At 51.4% G+C, this 13,944-nt stretch overlaps 1 protein-coding gene across 1 annotated transcript in view; it reads left to right on the top strand.

The window, feature by feature from the left end:
* LOC117519710 (fibrinogen-like protein 1) overlaps positions 1-13,944 on the top strand; it is a 40,584-nt gene that overhangs the window by 14,988 nt on the left and 11,652 nt on the right. Inside the window, 6 exon segments of the mRNA XM_034180968.1 lie at positions 558-630; positions 633-677; positions 680-724; positions 833-955; positions 958-991; positions 7,176-7,273. Coding sequence (XP_034036859.1) covers positions 558-630; positions 633-677; positions 680-724; positions 833-955; positions 958-991; positions 7,176-7,273 — 418 coding nt within the window.

Raw genomic sequence — 13,944 nt, forward strand, 5'->3', positions numbered from 1 at the left:
TGAGTGAGGATTTACTGGGTGTGTATCCACACACCCACCATTAACTGTCTCTGCTTCCTGTCAGCAGTACCAGGTCTGACAGCTGGAGACGGTGGCCACCTGGAGATTCAGGACTTGTCGGCTCCGGTTTCTTCAAGATCCGTTGGCGGTGGAAGCCGTGTGGGACCCAGCTCTTCTCTGGACGGACGTCTTCTATCCTCGAGCCTGCCACACGTCACTTTTCGTATAATTGACTATCTTCTCAACTGCATTTGTCTGTATTCCGTTGTGCACAGTTTGCAACATTAAATTGTTATATTTGGCTTATCCATTGTCCGTTCATTTACGACCCCTGTTGTGGGTCCATGTCACTACACTTCCCAACAATATGTATGCTACCTTCCATGCTTTTATCACAAAATGAACAATTTTTATGGAAATTTTAGCTAAGCTGCACCACTATTTATGGTATAGATTTTTGCAGTATGCATGTTTTAGTCCATGCACGTCTTATTTCAGAATTACAAAGTGAATATTCACAAAAAGCTTTACAATTATGACGCTATGTGTTTGTTTAGGCAACAGACAGTTGTCATGAGCAGATTGCTCGACTGCGGGAACAAGAAACGCTTCTGAAGAGCCAGCTTCAGAAACAGAACTCCTCCTGCACAGATTACGACTGCTGAACCAGCCTGACAAGAAGAACAAGCCACAGTTGACCAGGATCCAGACACCCAGCACACAGGTTGAGACGAGCCCTTAGCACTGGCACGGGGCTCTCACATTCAGGAATCTGTGTTCAGGTCTAACATTGCACAAAGGTGAAAAAAACAAAGTTCATGTGTTTGGTCAGATTGTGCCCAGGTTTTCAGTTCTGGCTCCAAATCCAGTGGTTTGTACAGAATCAAACCCAACAGCAGCCCTTCTCCATTCAGCGTCTACTGTGACATGAGTGAAGGAGGAGGATGGACCGTGATACACGGAGGATAAATGGAACAGAGAGATTTAACAGGTATGCCTGTCAAAACTACAGCAATTCACACTCAAATCAACTTCTCTTCACATCTTAACTTATCTTATCCATAGAAAGGTTCTCTATGTTCAGGTATAGCTTTCATGGGTATTTTCTGGAAATTTGCAAAACTATACATTTTTGAAAAAATGCATACAATAGTCATCAGAAAATAAATGATTCTGTTTTTCTGGAAGCCACCATGGCAGCTGTTTTAGATTTAAATCTCGCCTTGAGTTGACCTTGGGCCTCATGTACAAAGACTTGCGTGTGCTTCCTACTGAAACATGGCATATGTAAAAACCCAGAAACTGTCATATGCACAAAAAAGTCAGATGTATCAAAATGTGTGCAGCAATTGAAGTTTGGGATTTTGTTTTTTATTTATTTATTTTTCATGCATTTATTTTGTGTTTGTGAATGCAGCTCCATTAATGAGCTGTCGCCGGGCTGATGCCCCTGAGACTGAATTGTTGTGCTGTAATGCATTACGGGAGTTCGGGTCTGGGTTTTTTTATTATTGTTATTGCAGTTCATGTTGGTTTAGCAGTGTTTTTAATGCTATAGATTTGTTGTGTTTTGTAGTTTAAGTAGAGTAGTTAGTTTGGTGAAGAGTTATATTGTCACCATGAGTGAAAAATGCCTTGCATTTGATGTCTTCTGCCACTGTCTGTGTTGTTGTGTGTGAAAAGTAAATAACACTTCTTTGTGGAAGCTGGTAGGGTGCTTGGAGACGAAAGCTCTGGCTCATTCTTCCATGCAGTTTGCTACAATATATAATATAGAGATAAACTCTGACTTCTTTTGTTAAAGATGGCAGTGTTTGGAGTTTTACTTTTTATTATTTATTTGTTTTGTGTGTTCATTGGGTTTGCGATCATCTTTGAATTTACTCAGAAGCCCCTGCAGTGATTAAACTCGAAACTGACTTATCAGTAGCCAAGAGTGTACCGAGTCAACACTAACAGTTAGCAGTTAGCTGTAACTTTCACTAATTTTTTTTTTTTTTTTTTTTTGCGATTTATCAGTTTAGCATTATAAAAGTAAACTTTTCAGTTAGCAGATTAGCGGTTATCGAAGCTAACTTTTCGGTTAGCTGTGGCCACCACTGGATATTTTATTCATGATTTGCAGCAAAATTATTAGCAGTTCGCGGATATTCATGGTTTGCATAAATTTTCATTAATACTGTGGTTTGCAGATAATTCACGATTTGCAGCAGATTTATGTTCTGGGGGTCAACAGATGTCTCGTGTTTTCTCTGCGGCTCAACCGAGCACACACAGAGAGAATGCCCCAAACGGTCAAAACAGCAGCACTCATCCTTAGAGACTGGGCTAAGGGTGGGTCACAATACCCACACGGGGAGACCCCGAAAATCTGCACGTATCCCAGTCACGATCCTGAGTGGGGATCTAACCCTTCACTCCCCAGCACTGGTGGACACGGGGTCAGAGGGGAATCTGCTGGATAGCAGATGGGCAAAGGAGGTTGGGCTCCCTCTAGTGGCCTTACCATCACCATTGTCGGTGCGGGCACTAGATGGCACCCTTCTTCCACTAATCACACACCAGACACAGCCAGTGACATTGGTTGCATCTGGAAATCACAGGGAGGAGATTGTGTTTTATGTAACACCTTCTACCTCCCGAGTGATTTTGGGTTTTCCATGGGTGTTAAAACACAATCCCCGGATTGATTGGCCGTCTGGGGTTGTGGTTCAATGGAGACCTACATCCGGGACTCGTTAGCTGCCGGGTTGATCCGGAACTCCACCTCCCCGATCGGTGCTGGTTTCTTTTTTGTGGGCAAGAAGGACAGCAGACTCCGTCCATGCATTGATTACAGAGGGCTGAACGAGATCACGGTTCGCAACCGATACCCGTTACCTCTGTTGGATTCAGTGTTCACGCCCTTGCATGGAGCCCAAATTTTCACAAAATTGGATCTTAGGAATGTTTATCACCTGGTTCGAATCCGAGAGGGAGACGAGTGGAAGACGGTATTTAACACCCTGTTAGGTCACTTTGAGTAACTGGTCATGCCGTTCGGCCTCACCAATGCGCCTGCAACGTTCCAAGCGTTGGTTAATGATGTCTTGCGGGACTTCCTGCATCGGTTTGTCTTCGTATATCTAGACGATATACTCATCTTTTCTCCAGATCCTGAGACCCATGTCAAGCATGTATGTCAGGTCCTACAGCGGTTGTTGGAGAACCGGCTGTTTGTGAAGGGCGAGAAGTGCGAGTTCCTTTGTCCTTCCTGGGGTTCATAATCTCCTCCAACTCCGTCGCCCCTGATCCGGCCAAGGTTGCGGCGGTGAGAGATTGACCCCAACCAACAAGCCATAGGAAACTGCAACAGTTCCTCGGTTTTGCAAATTTCTACAGGAGGTTCATCAAGGGCTACAGTCAGGTAGTTAGCCCCCTGACAGCCCTGACCTCCACAAGAGTCCCCTTCACCTGGTCGGATCGGTGCGAAGCCGTGTTTAGGGAGTTGAAACGCCGGTTCTCGACTGCACCGGTTCTGGTGCAGCCCGATCCCAATCGCCAGTTTGTAGTTGAAGTGGACCACTCTGATTCAGGGATAGGAGCCGTGCTATCCCAGAGCGGGGAGTCCGACAAGGTTGTCCATCCATGTGCCTACTTTTCCCGCAGGTTGACCCCAGCTGAAAGGAACTATGACGTCGGCAATTGGGAACTTCTTGCGGTGTAGGAGGCTCTTGAGGAGTGGAGACACCTGTTGGAGGGAGCATTGGTACCATTTACGGTTTTCACGGACCATCGGAACCTGGAGTACATTCGGACCGCCAGGCGTCTGAACCCCAGGCAAGCCCGCTGGTCACTGTTCTTCGGGCGTTTTGACCTTCGGATCACCTACTGCCCCGGGACGAAGAACCAATGATCTGATGCCCTGTCCCGGGTGCATGAAGAGGAGGTCAAGACCGAGCTGTCAGACCCGACGGAAACCATCATCCCCGAGTCCACTGTCATGGCCACCCTCACCTGGGACGTGGAGAAGACCGTCCGGGAGGCCCTGACACGGAGCCCGGACCCGGGGACAGGTCTGAAGGACAAATTGTACGTCCCACCAGAGGCCAGGGCTGCGGTCCTAGACTTCTGTCACAGTTCCAAGCTCTCCTGTCATCCAGGAGTGTGAAGGCCCGTGGCAGTGGTCCGGCAGCGCTTCTGGTGGGTGTCTATGGAAGCCGATGTCCGGGAGTATGTCCCGGCCTGCACCACCTGTGCCAGGGGCAAAGCCGACCACCACAAGGCCCAAGGCCTCCTCCAGCCTCTGCCCGTGCCTCATCGCCCCTGGTCTCACATCGGCCTGGACTTTGTCACGGGCCTCCCGCCGTCCCAGGGCATGACTACCATCCTCACGATAGTGGACCGGTTCTCTAAGGCAGCCCACTTCGTGGCCCTCCCGAAGCTCCCGACGGCCCAGGAGACTGCAGACCTCCTGGTCTACCATGTCGTGCGTCTGCATGGGATTCCATCAGATATTGTCTCAGACCGTGGTCCTCAGTTCTCCTCTCAGGTCTGGAGGAGATTCTGCAGGGAACTGGGGGTCACCGTGAGTCTCTCGTCCGGGTACCATCCTCAGACGAATGGACAGGCAGAGCGGGCGAACCAGGAATTCGAGCAGGCCCTCCGCTGCGTGACCTCCGTGCACCCGACGGCCTGGAGCAACCATCTGGCCTGGACCGAGTACGCTCATAATAGCCAAGTATCATCTGCTACCGGCCTCTCCCCGTTTGAGGTGTGTTTGGGGTACCAGCCCCCATTGTTCCCGCTAGTGGAGGGAGAGGTCGGGGTGCCCTCAGTCCAGGCCCATCTGAGAAGGTGCCGTCGGGTGTGGCGTACTGCCCGCTCTGCCCTGCTCAAAACCCGGACGAGGGCCAAGAACCATGCAGACCGCCGGCGTGCCCCGGCCCCTACGTATCAGCCTGGGCAGGAGGTTTGGCTTTCCACAAAAGACATTCCCCTGCAAGTGGAATCCCAGAAATTAAAGGACAGATACATTGGACCATTCACCATACTCAAGATCCTCAGTCCTGCCGCAGTGAAGCTGAAGCTGCCAGCTTCGCTGCGGATCCACCCGGTTTTCCATGTGTCACGCATCAAACCTCACCACATTTCACCCCTCTGTACCCCCGGACCGGCGCCGCCTCCTGCCCGGATCATCGACGGGGAGCCGGCTTGGACCGTGCGCCGGCTCCTGGACGTCCGTCGGAAGGGCCGGGGGTTCCAGTATTTGGTGGACTGGGAGGGGTATGGATCCGAAGAACGCTCCTGGGTGAAGAGGAGCTTCATCCCGGACCCGGCCCTCCTGGCCGACTCCTACCGGCGGCACCCGGACAAGCCTGGTCGGGCACCAGGAGGCGCCCGTTGAGGGGGGGGGTCCTGTTGTGTGGGCCGCTGAAGAGGAGGTACTGCTGGCCCACCACCACCAGATGGCGCCCTGCTTGGAGTGCGGGCTTCAAGCACGAGAGGGCGCCGGAGCCACTGGGAGTGACAGCTGTCACTCATCATCAGCACCAGCTGTCACTCATTCAACTCATCACCATCACCATAAAGGCCGGACTGCAACTCCACCTCCTCGCCGAGAAATCAGCTACCTTGGAGATAATTTCTCTGCTGACTTAAAACTGAATAATAGTCTGAACTCTTTTGCAGCCGGTTTCCTGTGGTGTGCCTTATCTGTGGGATTGGCGTTTGGTGTGATCAGCGACGGCTTCGCTTCACACCCCAACCAGATAAGTGGTTAGACAGGAGCTGCACGAGTGTGTGATTGGAGGTGGAGGTGCTCCCTCCCAAAAAGGAACACAGACTGTGGGATTACTGAGTGTGCGTACTCACACTCACCTGTGCTGTTTCTGTTCTCTGCCAGCAGTACCAGGTCTGATAGCTGGAGACGGTGACCACCTGGGGACCCAGGACTTGGCGGCTCCGGTGTTCTTCAGATCCGTTGGCGGTGAGGGCCGTGTGGGATCCGGCTCAGTTCTGGACGGGCGTCTCCTATCCTCAAGCCTGCCCACACGTCACCCAACGTGTAATTGACTGTAGTTCCAAACTGGTTGTTGTCTGTATTCTGTTGTGCACAATTTACAACATTAAATTGTTACTGTTTGGCTTATCCATTGCCCGTTCTTTTACGCCCCCTGTTGTGGGTCCGTGTTCCTACACTTTCACAACATGTCTTTTAACAACGCAATTCCAAAATGAAGTAAATTCATTTTCCCCTCAAAATTCTACTCACAACACCATATAATAACAACATAAAAAGTTTTTTTTTTTAATTTGTGCAAATTTATTAAAATAAAAAAAATAAGATATGATATGTCCACAAGTATTCATACCCTTTGCTCAATACTTTGTTGATGCACCTTGACTGACCTGGCAACAATTACAGCTCAAGTCTTCTTGAATATCATGCCACAAGCTTGGCGCACTTATCTTTGAGCAGTTTTTACCCATTCCTCTTTGCAGCACCTGTCAAGCTCCATCAGGTTGGATGGGGGGCGTCAGTGCACAGCCATTTTCAGATCTCACTCACTCACTTATCTTCAAGCGCTTACTCCAGTTAAGGGTTGTTAGAGCGTGAGGCAGGATACACCCTGGACAGGATGGCAATTTGTCGCAGGGGCACATATAGTCACATTCACACTTGCACGCACACCTATGGACAATTTAAAGGTTCCAATCCACCTAACCTGCATGTCTTTGGATGTGGGAGGAAGCCAGAGCACCCATAGAGAACCCACACAAACACTGGACAGAAAGGTCACAGGTGGGAATTGAACCCATGACCTTTTTGCTGTGAGTCAACAGTGCTGACCACTAATCCACCGTGCTGACCCAGTTTCAGATCTCTCCAGAGATATTCAATCAGATTCAGGTCTGGACTCTGGTTGGGCCACTCAAGGACATTCACAGAGTTGTCCTGAAGCCACTGTTTTGATATGTTGTGGCATCATATTCAAGAAGACTTGATGTGACTTCATGTGATTCTTAGTTTTTTTTTAAATAAATTTGCAAAAAAAAAACAAACACCTTTTTTCGCATTGTCGTTATGGGGTATTGTGTGTAGAATTTTTAGGGAAAAATGTCTTTAATTCATTCTGAAATATGGCTGTAATGTAGCTTCTCTTCTCTTCTCTTCTTTTCTCTTCTCTTCCCAGGTCGTGGGCAGAGTACAAGGCTGGTTTTGGCGATATGGATGCTGAATCAGGAGAATTTTGGCTTGGGAATGCCAACCTGTATTACATTACTACACAAGGTCATCATCACTTCAAAAAGTACTGTTTTGTTTTGTTTTGTTTTTTTTTGTTTTTTTGCAAGCCTGCGTGAGAAGGGTTAGTAATTAAACATCACAGAAAAGAGCTGTAAAAAGGGGTGGAACCAGTAAAGGTAAAACATTTGTGTCCGCCAAGGGGAGGAGAGACGTTATGTTGTCAATGAACATTTGAACAGTTATGTGGAGATGATGCTTATGTAAAGAAAGAGCTGAATATGTTTCTGATTTGATGGTGATGGCTCCTTCAGACATTTTTCCTTTTGTTTTTAAAATTCATGTGACATCTCTAAGATCTGATGATCTGACTGTCCTGGTGGTGACAGAGGAAATACTGATTTGTTATTACAGTGTGTGTGTGTGGGGAGGGGGGGGGGGGGTGCTGTTGGTTGGTTATTACAGTAGGGGTTTGTAGGGGTTTGTGCTGTCTGAATGCCTTGCTGTTCTGGAATTGTGATTATCCTCAGACATGCACATAACTGGTGCTCAGGTAATTGTGTGTGCTCAGAATAAATAATGTGTATCAGAAAACACGTAGGACAGCGGTTTTCCTGGAATCTGTTGTTACCACTTTCCTCATGAGAAACAATTCACTCCGCGTTCTGTTGCACATCATTTATTTTAATAGTTCATGAGCATCATGAGTACCAGTTATGTGAACACTTGATGATAGTGTATGTGTTGTGTGGGCCGCTGAAGAGGAGGTACTGCTGGCCCACCACCACCAGATGGCGCCCTGCTTGGAGTGCGGGCTTCAAGCACAAGAGGGCGCCAGAGCCACTGGGAGTGACAGCTGTCACTCATCCTCAGCACCAGCTGTCACTCATTCATCTCATCACCATCACCATAAAGGCCGGACGGCAACTCCACCTCCTCGCCGAGAAATCTTGTGCAGTCGCATGCCCGTGAAGACCCAGAAGAGGGACAAACAGGAGCTGCACAAGTAAAGACGTACCTGGAGGTGGAGGTTATCCCTCCCGGAGGAATTAATTGTAAAGGTTGCTGGGTGTGAGGACTCACACTCACCACCTTCTGTTTCTTGTCTGCCAGCAGTACCAGGGCCGACAACGGAGGACAGAGACCACCTGGGGACTCAGGGCTTGGCGGCTTCGGTGTTCTTCAGGCCGTTGGTGGTGGAAGCGGTATGGGCCCCGGCTCTTCGTTCATCCGAGGTCTCCTATCTTCAAGCCTGCCCACAGTCCTCCTGTGTATAATTGGCATTATTATTCTTGTTTGTATTCCGTTGTGTTCTTTCACAACATTAAATTGTTACTCCTTTTCTTATCCATTGTCCGTTCATTTGCGCCCCCTGGTGTGGGTCCGTGTTACGACACTTTCCCAACAGGATTTCTCGGCCATTCGTCATCGATCCCGAGGGGCGTCAACCACAGCTTGAACAGCCAATGGGAGAACAAGGAGCGCAGGCGTCAGCAGGAGGCGTGGTAAGTGATCTGCAGCAAATCCTTACCGCTTTCACTGCTCAGTTACAGCTGGTAACCGAGCAAAATGCAATCCTCAATCAGAGGATGGAGGCTCTCACCGCCAGAGTGGAAGCACGCGAGTCGAGCGTCGCTGCAGTGTCTCCTCCTGCTGGCCCGGGGCCTAATGTAGATGTTCCACTGGCCGTTCAACTACCCCCCCACCGTCCCCTGAAGCTTACATAAGTCCTCCCGAACCGTACGGAGGCTGTGTGGAAACGTGCGCAGACTTCCTAATGCAGTGTTCGCTCGTTTTTGCACAGCGTCCAGTTATGTACGCATCAGACGCCACCCGGGTGGCTTATGTAATTAATCTGCTTCGAGGTGAGGCACGCGCTTGGGCTACAGCGCTCTGGGAACAGAAGTCATGGCTCCTGACGTCATACTCTGGGTTTATACGGGAATTCAAACATGTGTTTGATCATCCTAACAGAGGCGAGACCGCCTCGACCGTGCTGCTGTCACTGAGACAGGGGCGTCGGAGCGCAGCTGATTACGCTGTCGACTTCCGCATCGCGGCTGCGAGGTCGGGTTGGAATGACGTTGCGCTCCGCGCTGCCTTCATAAGCGGACTGTCTCCAGTACTGAAGGAGCATTTACTGGCTAAGGACGAACCGCAGGATTTCGACGGGCTTGTCACTCTGGTTATACGCTTAGACAACCGCTTGAATGAACACCGTCGGATAGCAGATGGGCAAAGGAAGTGGGGCTCCCTCTAGTGGCTCTGCCTTCGCCTTTGAAGGTACGGGCACTAGATGGCACTCTACTCCCGCTAATCACACACCGGACCCAGCCCGTGACCCTGGTTGTGTCTGGGAATCACCGGGAGGAGATCGTGTTTTACGTGACACCTTCTACCTCCCGAGTGATTTTGGGTTTTCCTTGGATGGTGAAGCACAATCCCCGGATCGATTGGCCGTCTGGGGCCGTGGTGCAGTGGAGCGAAACCTGCCACCGGGAGTGTTTAGGATCCTCGGTTCCTCCCGGGATCACGGCTAAGGAGGAGGTTAAAATCCCTCCCAATCTGACGGCGGTGCCAGTGGAGTACCATGATCTGGCTGACGTCTTCAGCAAAGATCTGGCACTCACTCTTCCACCGCACCGACCGTACGATTGTGCCATTGATTTGATTCCGGACGTTGAGTACCCGTCCAGTAGACTGTACAACCTCTCACGTCCGGAACGCGAATCAATGGAGACCTACATCCGGGACTCCTTGGCCACCGGGTTGATCCGGAACTCCACCTCCCCGATGGGTGCTGGTTTCTTTTTTGTGGGCAAGAAAGACGGCGGACTCCGTCCATGCATCGATTACAGGGGATTGAACGAGATCACGGTTCACAATCGATACCCATTGCCCCTCTTGGATTCGGTGTTCACACCCCTGCATGGAGCCAAAATATTCACCAAACTCGATCTTAGGAATGCGTACCACCTAGTTCGGATCCGGAAGGGAGACGAATGGAAGACGGCATTTAACACCCCGTTAGGTCATTTTGAGTACCTGGTCATGCCGTTTGGTTCTCACCAATGCGCCCCGCGACGTTCCAAGCATTGGTTAACGACGTCTTGCGGGACTTCCTGCATCGGTTTGTCTTCGTATATCTGGATGATATACTCATCTTTTTCCCCCGTACTCTGAGACCCTTTCCGGCATGTACGTCTTGTCCTACAGCGGTTGTTAGAAACCGGCTGTTGTGAAGGGCTAGAAGTGTGAGTTTCACCGCACTTCTGTGTCCTTCCTGGGGTTATCATCTCATCCAAACTTCCGTCGCCCCGGATCCGCCAAGGTTGCGCGGTGAGGGATTGGCCCAACCAAAAAGCCGTAGGAAGCTGCACAGTTCCTCGGCTTCAAACTTCTACGGGAGGTTCATTAAGGGGTTATAACAGTCAGGTTGTTAGCCCCCTGACCGCCCTGACCTCCACTAAAGTCCCCTTCACCTGGTCGGAGAAGGAACCCGTGCGAGTGCCGGGTTAAGGAGTTGAAACGCCGATTTTCGTCTGCGCCAGTTCTGGTGCAGCCTGATCCTACTCGCCAGTTTGTAGTGGAGGTGGACGCCTCAGACTCAGGAATAGGAGCCGTGCTGTCCCAGAGCGGGGAGTCCGATAAGGTTCCGCATCCTTGTGCCTACTATTCCCGCAGGTTGACCCCCGCTGAGCGGAATTATGACGTGGGCAATCGAGAACTCCTCGCGGTGAAGGAGGCTCTGGAAGAGTGGAGACACCTGTTGGAGGGAGCTACGGGGCCTTTCACGGTTTTTGCGGACCACCGGAACCTGGAGTACATCCGGACCGCCAAGCGGCTGAACCCCAGGCAAGCCCGCTGGTCCCTGTTCTTCGCGCGCTTTGACTTCCGGATCACCTACCGCCCCCGGGACCAGGAATCAACGATCCGATGCACTGTCCCGGGTGCACGAAGAGGAGGCCAAGGCCGAGTTGTCGGACCCATCGACACCATCCTTCCCGAGGTCCACTGTCGTGGCCACCCTCACCTGGGACGTGGAGGAGGACCGTCCGGGAGGCCCAGGCAAGGAACCCGTACCCGGGAGACGGTCCGAAGAACAAACTCTACGTCCCACCAGAGGCTAGGGCTGCCGTCTTGGACTTCTGCCACTGATCCAAGCTCTCCTGTCATCCCGGAGTGCGTAGGACCGTGGCAGTAGTCCGCAGCGCTTCTGGTGGGCGTCACTGGAAGCCGGACGTCCGGGACTACGTCCAGGCCTGTACCACCTGTGCCAGGGGCAAGGCGGACCATCACAAGACCAGGGGTCTCCTCCAACCCTGCCTGTGCCTCATCGCCCCTGGTCCAACATCGGCCTGTACTTCGTCACGGGCCTCCCGCCGTCACATGGCAACACCGCCATAACTGGACGATAGTGGACCGTTTCTCCAAGGCGGCCCACTTCGTGGCCCTCCCAAGCTCCCGACGGCCCAGGAGACTGCAGACCTCCTGGTCCCCACTTCGTGCGTCTGCATGGGATACCGTCGGACATCGTCTCGGATCGGTCCCCAGTTCTCCTCGCAGGTCTGGAGGAGTTTTTGTAAGGAGCTGGGGCCACCGTACGTCTCTCGTCCGGGTATGACCACAGACGAACGGCCAGGCAGAGCGGGCGAACCAGGACCTAGAACAGGCTCTTCGCTGTGTCACCTCCGCGCACGGCGGCCTGGAGTAACCATCTGGCCTGGATCGCGTACGCTCACAACAGCCAAGTATCATCTGCCACCGGCCCTCTCCCCTTTTGAAGCGTGTCTGGGCACCCAGCCCCCATTAATTCCCACTTGTGGAGGAGAGGTCGGGGTATCCCTCGGTCCAGGCCACCTGCGGAGGTGCCGCGGGTGTGGCGGACCGCCCGCTCCTGCCCTGTTGCGGGCCCGGACAAGGGCCAAGACCCATGCAGATCGCCGGCGTTCCCCGGCCCCTGCATACCAACCGGGGCAGGAGGTGTGGTTATCCACCAAGGACATCCCGCTCCAGGTGACATCCCAAAAAACTAAAGGACCGTTTCATTGGGCCATTCCCCATCGCCAAAATCCTCAGTCCGGCCGCAGTGAAGCTGACACTCCGGCTTCACTGCGGATCCATCCGGTTTTTCATGTCTCTAAACTCAAGCCATACCCACCTCACCACTCTGCACCCCTGGACCCGACCCACCTCCTGCCCGGATCATCGACGGGGAGCCGGCATGGACTGTTCGTCGGCTCCTGGACGGCCGTCGGAAGGGCCGGGGTTTTCAGTACTTGGTGGACTGGGAGGGTTACGGACCCGAAGAACGCTCCTGGGTGAGAGGAGCTTCATCCTGGACCCGGCCCTTCTGGTCGATTTCCACCACCGACACCCGGACAAGCCTGGTCGGGGAAACGGAGCGCCAGGAGGCGCCCGTTGAGGGGGGGGGTCCTGTTGTGTGGGCCGCTGAAGAGGAGGTACTGCTGGCCCACCACCACCAGATGGCGCCCTGCTTGGTAGTGCGGGCTTCAAGCACAAGAGGGCCCAGAGCCACTGGGAGTGACAGGCTGTCACTCATCCTCAGCACCAGCTGTCACTCATTCATCTCATCACCATCACCATAAAGGCCGGACTGGCAACTCCACCTCCTCGCCGAGAAATCTTCTACGACTAGAGGTAATCTTCTCTGCTGTGATTACTGATTATCTAATATTGTTCTGTGTGCAGGTCGCATGCCCGTGAAGACCCAGAAGAGGGACAAACGGGAGCTGCACGAGTAAAGACGTACCTGGAGGTGGAGATTATCCCTCCCGGAGGAATTAATTGTAAAGGTTGCTGGGTGTGAGGACTCACACTCACCACCTTCTGTTTCTTGTCTGCCAGCAGTACCAGGGCCGACAACGGAGGACAGAGACCACCTGGGGACTCAGGGCTTGGCGGCTTCGGTGTTCTTCAGGCCGTTGGTGGTGGAAGCGGTGTGGGCCCCGGCTCTTCGTTCATCCGAGGTCTCCTATCTTCAAGCCTGCCTACAGTCCTCCTGTGTATAATTGGCATTATTATTCTTGTTTGTATTCCGTTGTGTTCTTTCACAACATTAAATTGTTACTCCTTTTCTTATCCATTGTCCGTTCATTTGCGCCCCCTGGTGTGGGTCCGTGTTACGACACTTTCCCAACAGTATGTTAGCACCAATTTCATGAAAACTGGTCATATCCTGAAAAATATTCCATTCAATTTTTGGTTCCATTGTGCAAAAAGGGCACATTTTGAAAGCATTTTAATTAAGCATGATGAGCCATTTTACTCTGTAGTACTGAGTGAAAATTTTACAACTTATCTGTAATAAACACCAGCTAATTTTAAGGCAAAGGTGTAAACAGATGAGGGGTGCAGCCAAGAAAGATTTAAAACAATTTGCACAATAGTGCATGTGACACAAATATTGCTGAAAATATTTGGCTGAATCCACAAAAAGAACAGAGGAAGAACTTTTCTTTCTTGCTTGCTTTTTTAAAACACTGCAGTCCAGGAAATATTGGACCTTGGCAGACGTATGCACTTTATTGAGGGCCTGTCTAGTTTATGTTAAAATAGCTGACCTTATTCAAAACATTCATGTTAATGTGAGCAAAACATCAAAATATTTTTGCAAGTTGCCCTTCCAGAGTTATGGCCTTTGCAGAGAGATATTCACTGTTTGCAGCCAAGCTGAAAACAAAGTCCACTTACAATGT

Source organism: Thalassophryne amazonica, chromosome 11, assembly GCF_902500255.1.
Source record: "Thalassophryne amazonica chromosome 11, fThaAma1.1, whole genome shotgun sequence".
Taxonomy (NCBI): Eukaryota; Metazoa; Chordata; class Actinopteri; order Batrachoidiformes; family Batrachoididae; genus Thalassophryne; species Thalassophryne amazonica.